General features: G+C 36.4%; 1 protein-coding gene across 1 annotated transcript; it reads right to left on the reverse strand.

The window, feature by feature from the left end:
* Positions 1-838: 838 nt before the first annotated feature.
* Positions 839-14,243, reverse strand: LOC128209217 (neo-calmodulin-like). The gene is made up of 6 exons (XM_052913157.1): positions 14,105-14,243; positions 11,640-11,688; positions 10,803-10,946; positions 2,226-2,317; positions 1,390-1,537; positions 839-1,106 (listed from the first exon to the last, which is right to left on the reverse strand). Exons 1-6 carry the CDS (start codon positions 14,105-14,107, stop codon positions 1,084-1,086), a joined length of 459 nt encoding a protein of 152 aa, XP_052769117.1. The 5' UTR covers positions 14,108-14,243; the 3' UTR covers positions 839-1,083.
* Positions 14,244-16,323: the final 2,080 nt, after the last annotated feature.

Below are 16,323 nucleotides of genomic sequence, written 5' to 3' on the forward strand. Positions count from 1 at the left end.
GAAAAGCTTGTCCAAGTGATAACTTGAGAATGCCTGCACCCATGGCCGTCAAACTTAAGTTAACATGGCTGACCTGGGTGAGAGTGGTCTAGTTGTATAGGTGTCAGCCTCTCAAGAGGATGAGGGTTCAATCCCTCTCAAAATGGAAACCAGTACTGGTTTCTACCCAGGAAACGGACTCAAGAGTGATTCTATAAGCTACAGATTTCGTCACAATCCAGCTAAAAAGAAATTAGTATAAACTAAACTTGACATGAAGGTTATGGGTGTGACCAGTAGAAGATCCCTATTGAATTTGAGGTCATCATGTCAAAGGTCAAGGTCACAGTGACCTTGATTGCGAAAAGCTTGTCTGAGTGATAACTTGACAATGCCTAGACCTATGATCCTCAAACTTGACATGGATGTTGGAAGTAACCAGTAGATGACCCCTATTGATTTTGGGATCATCAGGTCCAATGGTCAAGGTCACAATGACTTTGAATGAGAAAATCTTGTCCGAGTGATAACTTGACAATGTCTGCACCGATGGATCTCGAACTTGATATGGAGGTTGAGCGTGACATTAAGGTGACCCCATGTTGATTTTGAGGTCATAATGTCAAAAGTTAAGGTCTAAGTGACATTAAATGCAAAACCTTCTGATTGATAACTCGAGAATGCCTGGCCCTCTTCATTCTTACCAGAATGGTATGGCATGAAGAGACTGACCCTGTACATCTCTATATTAAACCTTTTTAAACTATCCTCAATCTTTGAATGAACATTGATCAAAATCTTAAAACTGCCTCCTAGGCACCCAATGTGAAATGACAAATCAACTGGCATTTTGGTCCATGCATATTTTATTCAATTGTCCAAATATTCGTTATAACATGGCACTCAGTTACAAACATCTCAACATTGTTATTTTATAATTTAAAAATCACTTAATGCATGTAAAGTAATGAATCGACTACTATACATCGAATGTTCGAACACATGGACAAGCGATACACAGTGGTAATACTTTTTGTAACATAACGTGGCGCAGAAGGTTAATGTCCATCAACGGCTTTAGTTTCCCCTTTGGCGTGAGTACTTCTAGGTCAGAATTTGTACAAACTCTGAAAAAAGACGTTATTCCCAAACATAAAAGAAGTTTGAACAGTGTTCAATTAAGTTATTGAATGTTGTGCTAATTTTATTATGAAAGATACCTGAAAATACAGTCAGTATATGGATATAAATCTCCTTAATGTCGAAGTCTATGTGCCCAAAGCCCTGACCCAAGACTAGTATCCTCTGCCTACGACCTACATGTACATCCCCCTCCTCTTTAAAGCTAGGTGCTGCCTACTCTCCCCCCCCCCCCATAATCACGACAACTCACACTTCTTTTTGACTTACCATCGTAGTCAATTTTGCCATCCCCATTCATATCAGCCTCTCGAAGCATGTCGTTAACCTCCTTTTCTGTCAACGTCTCACCAAGGCTTGCCATCACCGCCCGCAGCTCCTCTGCACTGATATAACCATCTCCATCTTTGTCAAATACCTGTGGACAGAGACACATTTATCATAAGGATCGTACGGCACATTGACAGGTCTGACAGTAGTTTTCAGTGGGTTCAGTCTCAAAAATGATCGTACGGCCAATCAATACATACATGTATGACCGCCTACTCTATATTTGCATATACATGTATGCAGCATTCTATAATGATTTACATCTACATGTAAGTGTGACCATGACAATTGGAATAGGGACATGGACCTTGCACGCGACATGTCTTCTTTATGTGCCTTATGTGCTAGCCTAGGCTTTTAAAATTTCACCATGCATGAACAAAGTTACGGCCAGGACACGAAAACCCCTAGCTATGAATTGAATATTAAATCGGTCATGCTTTTTCCGAAAAGAACAACACAACATCAACAAAACAAACGATTGTTGACATCTGCTCGCGGTGAACATATGTTTCCACATATATTTTTATTTAGCCCAAACCCTTCCTTGACCTTTTGAGACAATTGCTCCAACATATTTACTTGTTTTGCCAATGGTTACAGTATCATGTTTGGGACAAGATTCGTGATTTGATATCACTTACTCATATGACAAAAGAATGTAACGTAAGATATGGTTTTGTACTTAAACAAATAAATGTTTTCCTGAGTCGGAATATGGACTCATGCTTGAGACCGTATATACCGTTTGTAAACGTGGGCCCTGGATGTTGTACCTTGAAAGCCTCGAGGAGTTCCGCATCCGGGTCTGCGTAATGCTTCCTGGCCATCATCTCCATAAACTCGTCAAAGTCTATCAAACCATTGCCTACAACTCATACAATTTTCAGAACTGGAACTGGTGCAAAATGATTATAATCAATTAAAATACCGGTAATGGAATTCTGGATACACTTATCAAATATTAGTTTTCCCGGGTAGATTCAAAATTAAATCGTTAATAAACCACAAGGTCAACGGTAGAATGTTTATGGTTATAAAATACGTCTACGAAAGAGTAAGACGCTGCTTGTCAGTCATTCAAATCGTTTGATAAATTGTCTCTGACTGCTTGGATACTTCAACTTTTCAACCCCTTTGTCATTTGTGAAATCAAAGACCTTTGTCACTTCAACCCCTAAAAGTGCTAAGACTTTTCAACCCCACCTAAAACAAAGTCTTTTCAACCCCTAATAAACGAAGACTTACAACCCCTTAATTTCTCACCTTTTTAAGAAAATAACTACAACAGTAAACAATTTATTTTGAATTTTCTTATAAAAATCAAGAATATATTAAGACTAAAAATATAACAGACAGAAAAAAAATGTAATACATACAAAATATACATACTTGAAACACATGATAATACAATAATTCATTAAATATTTACATTGGAATAAAAAAAAATGCTCGACTGTCCATTTAGCTATTTAGTCACTTAGCCATAAATCTTCCCTATCTCACTAAGGCAATTCTCACACAATATATCATGTGCATGGTACTGCTCCCTAAATTAATTGAAACAACATTTGTTTTTCTTTTAGTTTTTAAAGTACTTTTTTAAAACATTTTGTCATCAATAAAAAATACAATAAAATAAGTTGAACTTTAAATAAAATTCTTCATAATATTTCAAAATATCTAGATTTAGCAGACGATGTTTAAGAAATACAAAGTTACCAGTGTAGTCAATTTGGTTAAATTATTGTAAATAAATAAATGGAGTCAATAAAATATCGTAGCAATTAGAAACAAAATGGATCAAATTCTGTATATGTCAACAGGCATGTCCTACAACTATTATGATTTAAATACAATTGCTTTATTAAACAGTATTAGGTTACACATCCAGGGGCGTAGCTTCCTATAGGCCGTTTAGGCCGCGGCCTACACAATTTTCAGAAAAAAAAAGCCAAATCTGCAATAAAAACTTAATTAATATATCGGAAACAAGGTATTTCAAATCTATCGTTTTCATTTTCACTAAAATACACATTCATACGACATTAATGTTACGTATATAATTTGTCGAAATTTGCATACCAGTAGTCTGCGCTTTGACGCTGTTCATTACATAAAACATTTATTTAAGGTAAAACATACCAGTGCCGTAGCTACACTGAGGCACACCAAGGCAGCTGCCTCAGTGTTTTGTTGGCATATAAGAATTTCTATAGCTCTTTTCGACTTACTTCATTTGCCTCAATGTACACAAACCATCGACCAAAGATACTTCTGAATGCAGGAAATCGCTTTTTGCAAAAAAATGATATTCCGAAGGGGGGGGGCATGCCCCTGAACCCTCATGGACCGTTCTGCCTCGGTATTTTTTTAGGTCTGGCTACGGCACTGCAAACTGATATCGTAACTCTCATTAATGTTTTTACAACAAGGAAATATACGCTAAAACGCACCCAAGACCACCTAGCTAAAACGAAATCCCGTGACCCCCCCTCCTCAGAAAGTGGCCTACACATATACTTTCGTCAAGCTACGCCCCTGACATCTGTATTTTATTCCGGGTATTTATAAGTTTTTCTAGTTTGAAAGTATTCGGGTGTCTGTAAAAGTAAGGTTTCAAATATTTCTTTCGTTCTTTATCAAAAATATAACATTTGAATAGATAATGAAATTCATCGCCTAATTTATCGCAATTTGTACACACTCTTTCATTTAGAGGCGAGTGGTATATATGTAAAAATAATGCTATAGGCATTGTATTGTCTTTTCATATATGCAATTAAAGAATGGAATGAGGGTCGTACATTCATTAATGGGCAACATGTGTAACATGGTCATAAATTCATAAGGTATTAAGGGGCTTCATAACACCTTTTATTGAGGTTCTAGTAACTTAAGTGACAGTTAATTAAGGTTGTAATACCCTGTGGCCATCATTCCAAACTATGAGTGGCTTGATCAATTTTGTGTATGATTTTCCGGATATAAAACCAAACAAAAACTATATTTCATTTATTTATACCCCCAAATCTCAGAATTTTTAGATAATACATTATCAAGATATAAAATCAAACTGTACTGAAATAGTAATATGGTTCTACAAAAATGTTTCCACTGTTGATCTTTTTTAAAAGCAATGAAAGTTTTATAAATGTTCAAGTTGAGGTTTTTATTGGCGAATGTAAAATTGGCGAAAGGAGAATGTTCCGTAAAACCTTCTTTGCATTCATTTTCTTTTGCAATTATTAAAATTTGTTATTTAAAGAACAAAAGTATGGTCATAACTTTGTACATAATATATGTGAATTCGCTGAAATATGTAATATCCTTCAGCAATTGTTCGGGGTAACCAGGCATCAAAATCTTACTTTACTGTACCATTATTAATATTCTGAATATGATATTGAAAAACACAACCATCAAGTGCTTAGTAAATCATGACAAAGCCTTTGTAAATTTCATCCAATATTTTGGAGAAAAGTGTAACAAATAAGACAAACAAATCTTTAACTTTAATTGTATTTCAATAACAATTGATTAAGTTTCTTGCAAAAAAAACAATGAAAAAAGACAACACCTGGCTGACAAAAATAATAGGGGTTGAAAAGTCTTTGATATAGGGGTTGAAAAGTCTTCAATATGGCTATCAAAATATTTCAACTAGGGGTTGAAAAGTCTTTGATTTAGAGGTTGGAAAGTCCAAACTGGTAGGGGTTGAAAAGTCTTTAAAATAGGGGTTGAAAAGTCTTCGTTTTGAGAAGGGGTTGTAAAGTCTTGGGGTTGAAAAGTCCTGCTCCTCTTCAACGATCATATCGTTCCAATAGAAAACACTGGTTTACACCACATAACATTTTATAACACCATATGCCATTGTATAACACCAAACAACACAGGGCTTATTCTCCGACAACCTAGAGAATTGAGTTAAAAAATCGGGATTTTGCATGTTATACATTTGTTGTTGTTATACGTTTTCTTGTTGTCGTTTGTCTTAAGTATAAAAATCAATGTTTTTACCAGCTGGATGTCAGTGTTTTTTAGTATCATGGACTTGAAATGACTTGTATGAGATTTATTATTTGTTTGCGTTAAAACGATAATAGTTCCTGTCTACAGTGCTATTAAACAGTTAATCATTACAGACCAGACTGAATGAAATGTTAATTGTTTAAACAATCATAAATTAGCTCTTCATGAAAATGGTCTTTTACTCTGGTAGTGCCAATCATTTTGTTAAAAATAACGACAAAAAGTAGATTTTTAAAATTAACTTTATTTTCACAGAAATCCTTTGTAAACTTTATTAGTAAAAGAATAAAACTGTGATCAGAAATCAACATAAGATATGCTTTAACGACAAAAACTAATATATCAATCTAAGCAAACGAGATTATCACGAATCATATATATTCAGCACATTATACCTATTCATTGTTGTCCCGTGTGTGACACCAATTTGTCACGTATGTGACAAACCAAATCTACCCGACAAATATTTTATAGGGACTTTTAAATTGGATAATTATCTTACTACACAATTTGTGGCGGATCCATGGTCTTGTGGTAACACACTTGACTATCAATCCAGGGGTCGCAGGTTCGATCCCCCGTCGCATCACTAAAGATACTTATCGTCTTGGGGGTCCCGTGTGATAGTGCTGGTGCAAGTTAAAGAACCAGGGTAGCTCTAACCAGGGTTACATTCTGTCTGTGCACTATGCTCCAAAAACCTAAAATGACTAACAATCTTAACGGGGCACTCGCCGAATGGGCAAGGTCCGAGTGCGAGTATAAATAAGCTTACACACCCACTACACAATAATTGATAACTGCCAGCATATGATTTTAAGTATATATTTAAGAAAACATAAGTTTTGTCTATAATATTTGGAAACATTTTGTATGAAACCATCATAATCAAGGGCAGTAATGTCAGATGCGTCCATGCTTCCCGGTTCATTGTTTTGAGTGGAAAACGTCCTCGATTCGGTGAGTATTGCCACTGTTTTCGATACGTTTCAACGATAATTTTAAGAAACGACCTTGTGCACCGAATGAAGAGTAATTGCTAGTTTACGAAGACGCTTGTTTTAGATCAAAATAATGTCTGTATTAAAATATCTCGTGAAAACAATGCACGTCCTTACTAGGCTTCCCGACTCACTCAATGCATTTTTTGCTTCAAAACAACTATTTAATACCGTTCTCTTGCGTACAAACCCCACCCGATGCTTTGTTTTGGACAATAAAAGTATTGCTATTGTTTTCTGAATGCAGACAGCGAAATTTGGAGTTAAATCGGCTGAGTACATGAGAGTGTATAGAATAAAACGTCGACCGTTCCGGAAACAGAAATAGTCGAACTGGTCGCAGTCAACAGTTTCATGGTTTACTTTACGGTAATACCTTAAAGGGACTGTACACCAGATTGGCACCAAAAAAGTTTTTTCTGTAACGAATCTCAGGACAATTATTTAATGGAATGTGTTACGCTTTGATATCATATTTAATGGAATGTTTTACGCTTTGATATCATCTGCATTCTCAATACGAATCTGGGGGTTCACTGACGTAATGTATTCATACGCTGTATTTTGATTGGATTGCCGTTAGCGAATTTGAATAATCAAAGTAGTACCAGAACTGATTACAATGAAACATCCAATAAAAATAGTTCTCCTAACAATTCAAGCTAACTTAATGTTCTTTTAATGAAGCACAAGAAATTCATACGTAGCGAGTTAGTTAATCGGGCTAACTACATGAATGTTCTTGAATAAGGTTAGATTATATGCAATAAGATAATGAACATATGGAAAAGTAGGCATCGATTTTTTTCCGTTCAATGCTCTGTATTGATAGACTGGTACCCTCTTTCTCTTTTATCCAAAAAGAAACCAGTATCAGCTAACCGCGGTGCCCTTCGCGCATTCGGAATGTCTTGTGAATTCATACGTAAAGCGAATAAAGCGTGCGGTCTGAGAAGTAGAAAACAACCAGGAAATTGGTTTAAAAAAAGTATTGTTATCCTTTGTATAGAATGTTGGTATTTGTTTATAAAAACGATATCCATAGTTAATAAAAAAATCCGAAGTCGGTCCCTGTTCTTTTTTTCGACATAATTTGCATGTTTCCGTGATATTTTCTTTTCGATACAAAGTTTTTTTTTAACTAAACCCCTTCAAACTTAGACCTGATTCAAATCATGAATTACTCTTACATGTCTAAAATGTTTGTTTTTTTGTAATAGTAAGTTACGGAATGAATACAATAGTTTTCTTTTTGGTCTTCAAATAATTGTATGTTACTATGAGGAATGTTGTCTTCACAATAAATCCACGTTTAAATTGAAGTTAATAGTAAAGCACTGGACCTTATTGCCATTTGTTAAATATTGAGACAGATTTGCATGTGATACAATCAAAACTTTTTCATTAATAACTGAACCTACTTCTTTCTAGTTAAGAAATGTATTTATAAAATAAATAATATATTATGAGGAACTGCATCTAAAGAATTAGCTTGACCCTTAATAAATCAACTTCACAGCCCCAGATTAAATCAAAGTGGGCCAATTAGTGATGGCTAGGCTTTCAGCTGAAGTTAATGGGAGATTAACAGTTATAAGTGATTTACTATCTGATAAGCCCTTGCTGAATCTCAGTCGCTCTCTGGTACATATGCGTAGAGTTTTCGACGTGTTGTAAACATAAAAAAAATGATATCAACATTAAAGTTATGGAGGCCAGAACTAGTGTCCTCGCAATGCCGGGTGATTGCGGTGGTTTTGTCTTCCCGCAAAATATATCAGGAAATTGCTCTTACCTTAGATCCCCGGGGTGCGGGGTTATTGACGGGATTTTACCTCCAGTTCGTTCCCGCAGGGCAGGGATTTTACCGGGGATTGGCTGGACCGAAAGTCAAAGTACCTGCTATTCCCTGGCGGTGGGAGGGGGGCGTGGTTACAATTGACTGGTGCATACGTTACAAGTTCTTTTTCTGAAGACGCTTTGTGCTCACTTTTTGTTTTCTAGCCAAGAATAAAAACCAAAAATCAGTCAGAGATACAGTATGGTGATGCATTGTTGTTGATAGATCAATATAAATTTGTGAAATATTTGAGGGAAAGGTATTTGGTTAAATAATTTACAAGTGTAACTTTTGAGTTTTATTTAACAATGCAGTGCCGAATATTGTGGAGATATAATTGAATTTGTATTAATTAATCAGTTGACTTGTGGCGTTTAGGGAACAAAATTAAAATCAAAATATTCAATAAAGTTCCCTTATCACCCAATGTTGTGGAATAGTGAAGTAATGAAGATTTAACCGCACAACAGTCTTCCTCAAATAATGTCCAGGCTTTTTTATTCTTAAGAATAACTAACCTCGCGATGTCATACCAGAAATCATCTTGGCATGAGAGTGGATCACTATGCACCAGTCAATTGTAACCACGGCCCCCACATCCGGGGGTATACCGGGGATAGCCGGCGAAATGGGCCTAAATTAACCTAATGTCCCTTGGGTGCGGGGGCATTTGGTGGGGACTTTACCATCAGATTATCTCCGCAGGTCGGGGATTTTAGCCGGGGTTGGCTGGACCGAAAGTAAAAATCCCCGCTATTCCGTATTCCGGGACCGGGGGGGGGGGCATGGCCATTTTATTTAGAATAATGATATCAAAGAATAAAATATTTTATCAAAAAAGTGTCCTTAGATTCGTTACAGGAAAAAAACAAACTTTTTTGGTGCCAATCTGGTGTACAGTCCCTTTCATAAACAACAAGTGAAGCCAATGCTGTATTAATTTGAGACAAACAAAAAGAAGACAGCACAAAGTTCAAAAAGTGTGACCAATGTGAGAATACTTTACATGATTTATAAATTTTCATGCGATTCTGACAATTTTAATGCTAGAAATCACAAATAATGCATGCGCGCAGGTAGTCTTAAGACCGCAAACTCCAAAGAACTACTTTTATTCATGTCGTTTTAACCCATTTTTTTTTGTCTCGATGCGCTCTATGTTTAGCAGAATGACGTCGAAACCATAAAATAGATTAGTTGTATTGCGGTCCGAGTATGAGTTTTTGCTTGTTCGGCTATATTTCCAGAAAAGGCATGTATTCGTACTTTGAAATAAGATACCATATTAGGCCGCTAGGCCGCTAACTTCACGCCGCTAGGCCGCTAACTTCACGCCGCTTGGCCGCCAACTTCACGTACATCATGCATTGTAACTTCAAATACATGGGGATGGGGGATACCTCGACTGAAGTGATAAGCTGTGCATTTTGAAGGAAATTATTGCTGAAGTTGGTTTTAAACAAATGATTTTCCTTAAATAAAACGTGTATGCTCATAAAAGGAAATGGTATATATGATGTATTATACTTTCCTATCGTATTGTATCTAATCAAAGCAACGAAAAACCTTTAGAAACGATTGAAAGGGGCATGCATTGTAACATGAAATACATGGGGATGGGGGGGTTACGATTTTAACAAGTGAACATGTGACGTTTACATATACAAAATGACACCAGACGCCATACACTAATTATAGATATGTTTGTTTCCTCGCCCAATCTGGGCACAAGCTCTCTTGACCCTCGGCACAGTTTTCCCTTTTATCTATGTGCCCTTCACCCCTTCCCATGTTCAAATAAAATTTGCAAGTCTCACATATTTGCCTGCAGATAGTCTTTCAGCGCATCGCGCTTTGATTATAATTGCAAGGAATGGAGGCATCAATCGTCTAGGTGGTGAAAATGAGGCCAGTGCGGTATAAAATAACATGACACGGTAGAACACCAGGTGATAGGGTATACCACCAATTTATACACAACTGTGAAACCACATGATACAGTATAACACTGTGTGGCACATAAAAATGTGTAGCACCACGTGGCACACATGACACAAAGTTACACCACATGACTTACCGTCTCCGTGGCCTAGTGGTTAAGCGTCCGCCTATGGAGCGGGAGGTCGTGGGTTCGATCCCTGGCCGCGTCATACCAAAATACGTTAAAAGTTGGTACAAGTAGCTCCCTTGCCTGGCGCTCGGCATTTAAAGGGTAGTGGTTGGAAAAGTGGTGTACTCAGTACTGGTTTAACCCAGGAAATTTGTACCCCGTGTATCGGTGCTTTACACGGAGCACGTAAAAGAACCAAGGGGTCTCATCGAAAAAGAGCTAGAGTATCGCACCCGGACTTCCTTGTATCCCACCACTGTCTCTTTAGCGTGCTGTCCCTTCAGCAAAAACAAAGGACCCCGTTGGAAATAAGTGCTTGCACTTTCACGGGTTATCCTTGCCCGCTAGGTCTAAAGAAATACATACATACCGTCAGCGTCCACCTCGTTGATCATGTCTCTAAGCTCCCGGTCTGTGGGGTTCTGTCCGATGGATCTCATGACTAGTCCCAGCTTGTCTATAGAGATCATGCCGCTGCTGTCCCGGTCAAACAGCGCAAACGCCTCCTTGTACTCTGTGAGTGCGAACGAGTTACAGACTTGCTGAGAACTTGTATGTACAGGTACTATGTAACATTTTGGTATTATTTGAAAGAGTTTCGTTAGTAGAATGTAAAATGTTTTCCAAAAATAATTCCCAGAACTCTAGAATGTCTAAAAGTCGACATTTAGAGTGCTCTGTTTCTTGGCATTCGTTATGTATACATGTTTAATATAAATACGGACCAATTTATAAAGCTTTTGACTAAATTGTTAATCCCTGGAAAGTGTTTATGTTTATAATAACCGAAAAAAGATAACAAATCTATCTAAAATGGTCTGAAAACCTTTGAAGAGTTTGTGTTGTCTACTCAATTTATTTTACATTTCAATAAATGTTTTAAACAGAAGGGTATTCTAACTAACATGTCCCAATTATCCAAACACAGACTTAACGTCTGTCAAAAAAAATGCTACTAGTATTTTTATGCTATGACAGAAACAGTATTTATGACCAGCTTGCCTAAGACTACGAATATGAACGGCATTATTGACACATCTTATTCTTTATCGGAAATAAATTCAACTGTGCACTGACATATTAAGCAATCTTTATTTATAAACCAAGAACGCTTGTTTTTAATTTACAGTAACTGGTTAAACGAGCAAAATGTCGTATAGAAGGTAAAAAACAACAACACGTATTAGGTCATACAAATGGGTTTTACCTCGCAAATCCTTTTCAGAAACGTCTGCAGTTTGTGACTGGTCATTCGCCTTAAAATATTTTATCCATGTATATATTCTTTGACTTTTCGATTCAGTATATGTGCATGTGTATGTTCAATAAATCCCCATAGGTGGCAGTATCGGACAGGGATGGTATAAAAAGAGCAAACTGTTTTAAATAAATACATAAATATGTACATATATAGAGAAAATATAAGAAATGTTCCTGTAATAAGATATGAAAATATCAGAAATGTGAACTTTTATAAGTATAGAAAACATTAGTCTGGAAATGTGCCTGAAATTCTAAATATAAAATATAAAAAATGTGCATGTCATTAGATATAGAAATATCAGAAATGCGTTTGTAAATATATAGAGAATATATTAGAAATGTGCCTGTAATTCGATATAGAAAACACCAGACAAAATGCCTGTAATAAGTAAAGAACATTTTAGAAATGTGCCTTTAATAAGAAAAAATATCTTAGAAAGTATGAAAATATCAGAAAAATACAGTGAAATTATTAGAAATGTGCCTTTAAATAGGGATAGAAAAAAAACAAACGCACGTCATTGAACATTGGACATTCAAAAAGTATGCCAGATATTCATTTGAATCTTTCTCTGTATTTGTGACATAATATATATCAAATGAATTGAAAGTAGGGAGAAAACATTCATTCATAAACCATGTCATACATTAATTTGAATGTCCAATGTCGTCTCAGCACAACATTCGTTTTTGAATGTCCAAGGTCCAATGTCGTGCCGGTGTAACGTTGTAAACTGACCCCCATAGAATAATGACCCCCCGGTCATTATTTTATATAGAATAGTGACTCGGGGGGTCATAATATTATGACTCCCACACTCGTAGAAAAATGACCCTCGCATAGAATTGTGACCCCCCCCCCCCATAGAATAACGACCCCCTAACCCAAACCCTAACCCATCTATGGTACACTTACAACATAATTATCCCCACCGATAGGCATCGGAGGAGAATATGGTAATGGCACCCGTCCGTGCGTGCGTCCGTGCGTGCGTACGTGCAACATTTTTGTTTGTGACCGCAACTCTTCATTCATTATTGGACGGAATTGATTCAAACTTTCAGGGATTACTACTACCGATGCCTAGTTGTGCAGAAAGAAAAAATGGATTTGCTCCACCTGTTCGGGAGTTATGGCCCTTAAATTCGAACAACATCTTATTGTCATAGGCGTCAAAGGTCATAAAACATGAGACTTCCCCACAACCGATTTGCATATTTTATGCCTTATATTGATATAATTGTTTACTTTTTCTACTTAAAAACGCCTGAAAAGTGACACAAATACCCCAAGTCCAAAGAAGGATGTCTCTTCAACAATATACTAAAATTTGAATAATTTCTAACGACGAGGAGTGTCACAGGTAATAAAACCACTGGGCTACCCCACACCCGTTTCGCCTATTTTGAAGGTACATGTATATATGAGTGACATTGGATCTAAAACATGTTCTAAACAAAAAGTCATGCACCTTTACAGCAAGGGTTTCGTGATCTATGTTCTAAGTATGTTAACCGTGTACCTTGAAAGTTGCAGGGGTTTCAAGTTGCAAAATGATTCCGTTATGTATCCCCATTCAACAACAACAAATATAAGCAATAGAAACACGACATTGACTTGAATTGATATAGAGTATGTTAGTTATAGGTTTGGTGGGGGTCAATATTTTATAGATAAAACCGGGGGGGGGGGTCATTATTTTATAAGGGGTGTCAGTATTTTATAGAAAGGGGTCATTATTCTATATAAAATTCGTTTTTGAATGTCTAATGTCTAATGTCGTGCCAGCATGACTTTCGTGTTTGAATGACCAATGTCGTATGTTTAGCTAACTTCACACAGCTAGGAAATATCAGTTTGGAGAGGTGCCAGTAATTAGGTATGGAACATATCATAAATGATCCTGTAAATGAATAAAGAAAGTATCAGAAATGTGCCTGTAATTAGATGTAGAAAATATCAGAAATAAGTATGTAAATATATAGAGAATATATTAGAAATGTGCCTGTAATTCGATATAGAAAACATCATAAAAATTGCCTGTAATATGTAAAGAACATTTTAGAAATGTGCCTGTAATTAGATAAAAAATGTGCCTGTACTTAGATAAAAAAATATCTCAGATATGTATAAAAATATCAGAAAAATTTAGTGAAATTATTTGAAATGTGCCTTTAATTAGGGATAGAAAATATCCGAAATGTGTATGTAAAGAGATATGGAAATACCAGAAATTCACCTGTTAATATCAGTCTGGAGAGGTGCCAGTACTGTGGTATAGTACATATCATAAATGATCCTGTAAGTAAATAAAGTATTAGAAATGTGCCTGTAGTTAGATGTAGAAAATATCAGAAATATGTTTTTAAATAGATGTAGAAAATATCAGAAATGTTTTGTTACAATACCATATTCTCAACTCCTTTCCTGTGTGTGTGAGTGTGTGTGTTTAAATGCCTCCAGTGTTTTGACAGTCTTCAGTTCTTTGTTCTAGCTACCTATTCGTAAACTAAAACGAGAATTATGTCATGTTGTATTATATTACGTTTTAAAGTGAATCCAGTGAATCGAAGTACAATGGTGTGTTTACATGCGAGCATATTGGTTAATAAGTTTATAAATAAAAAAGAATACCCCGTAGTGACAATCATGATAAGAAATACGAAAATACAAATGTAGTAATTGAATTTATGGACAACGTTTTAACCGTATTTTCCTAATGATGTTTCGTTAATATTTCATATCGGTCAATTAGTCCATATAATTGTACGTTGACGGATTTTTTTAGATTTTTGATAGGGATTGGAAGAATCCCGTATAACACGTCTATTATTTTAGACTAATCGGTCAATATAATACACGTATGCACTAGCGGATCCAGAAAGAACATGTAAGCTCCGGGAATTTTAGGGGGGGGGGCGTGCGCCGGGTGCGCCCCCCCCCCCCTAAAATTCCCGGAGCTTACATGTTCTTTGGTATGGAAACAATAAAATATACTATATTTTCCTATTTTTTCTTCGCTCGCTTCGCTCGCGTATCTTTATACAACATTGCCTTTTGAGATGTACTCGTACACAACACAGAGTGCACGCAATTTAAACGTTCCCGCCTTCCCTTACTGTAATAATTCGGCACTATATAAAAGTTACGCCCCCCTAACCCAAAATCCTGGATCCGCCCCTGCGTATGTATCATGTATCGTATAATCAAAAAATGTGTCCGTAACCAACTTCTTTTGCGTGTAGAAAAGTTTGAAAGGTTGGTCTGTGTTATATCTTTGAAAAGATAGACACTTTAGCCAGTATAACATAACAATAACATACATGTATCAGGGGCGGGTCCAGAATTTGAAGTTAAAAAGGGGTCGCATTGTTAGAGCGCATATCGCTGATATCAGGGACGGTAAGACCGCATATCGCTGATATCAGGGAAGGTAAGACCGCATATCGCTGATATCAGGGACGGATCCAGGATTTGATGTTAGAGGGGGTGTAAATTTTGGGTGTATTTGACTTTTGACTTGCGCCCGTCTCTCAGAACCTAAGTTTATTTATATTAAAATGTTGGCAAGAGGGTTTGGGGGTACTCCCCCTGTTTTTTTGTTACAGTTTCTAGTCCAAAATGGTGCATTTTGGGCGTACTAGTGATTTATTACCCCCCCCCCCCCCTTTATTGAAATGAAAAGTAAACTTAGACGATTTTAGGGCGGGGGCGCCGGGTGCGCCCCCCCCCCCAATCTGCTAGTGCATATCAAAATGCGTTTACGTTTGACGCGCAATGCATATAGCTCTTGACAAGGTGACCTACGTGTGGGGAAAAGGGATGCCGCGGGACATTCCACATATAGGTTATGTTTGTTTAACTTTCGAGGTGTATTGTTACACAGAGACTTGAATGTATGATGCAGATCCCAACAGCTGCCCCTTGCTTACTTTTAATAGTTGCCTGTGGCCTCAGTTGGGTAAAATCAGTCTTGACCCTGAAAATAAAGAAAATACAACAATATATGGGCTGCTTAACACGTCATGGAACACAATTCAACTATTAAACATGATTTGTCGACGATATTTCAACTTTCTATAAAATCTAAAAATCCACTAGGGTAATATAATTGGTCCACTAGGGTAATATAATTGGTCTACTAGGGTAATATAATTGGTCAATTATATTACCCTAGTGGATTTTTAGATTTTATAGAAAGTTGAAATATCGTCGGCAAATCATGTTTAATAGTTGAAATTTGTGTTCCATGACGTGTTAAGCAGCCCATATATTGTTGTATTTTCTTTATTTTCAGGGTCAAGACTGATTTTACCCAACTGAGGCTACAGGCAACTATTAAAAGTAAGCCAGGGGCAGCTGTTGGGATCTGCATCATACATTCAAGTCTCTGTGTATTGTTATCGTAAGGGAACTCATGTAAATAGATATGGAAAATATTATAAATGTATATGTAAATAGATATAGAAAATATAAGAAATGTGCCTGTTATCAGATATAGAAATGATATTGACAAAGCTTACGGACAGTAAAAGATAATAAATGACAATGCATGTTTGAACTACGGTGGCATAAAAGTACGGTGGCATAAAAGCGACATTTGCAAATTTTTTAATTTTTTTTGTTT

This window comes from Mya arenaria, chromosome 11 (genome assembly GCF_026914265.1).
Source record: "Mya arenaria isolate MELC-2E11 chromosome 11, ASM2691426v1".
In the NCBI taxonomy this organism is placed as follows: domain Eukaryota; kingdom Metazoa; phylum Mollusca; class Bivalvia; order Myida; family Myidae; genus Mya; species Mya arenaria.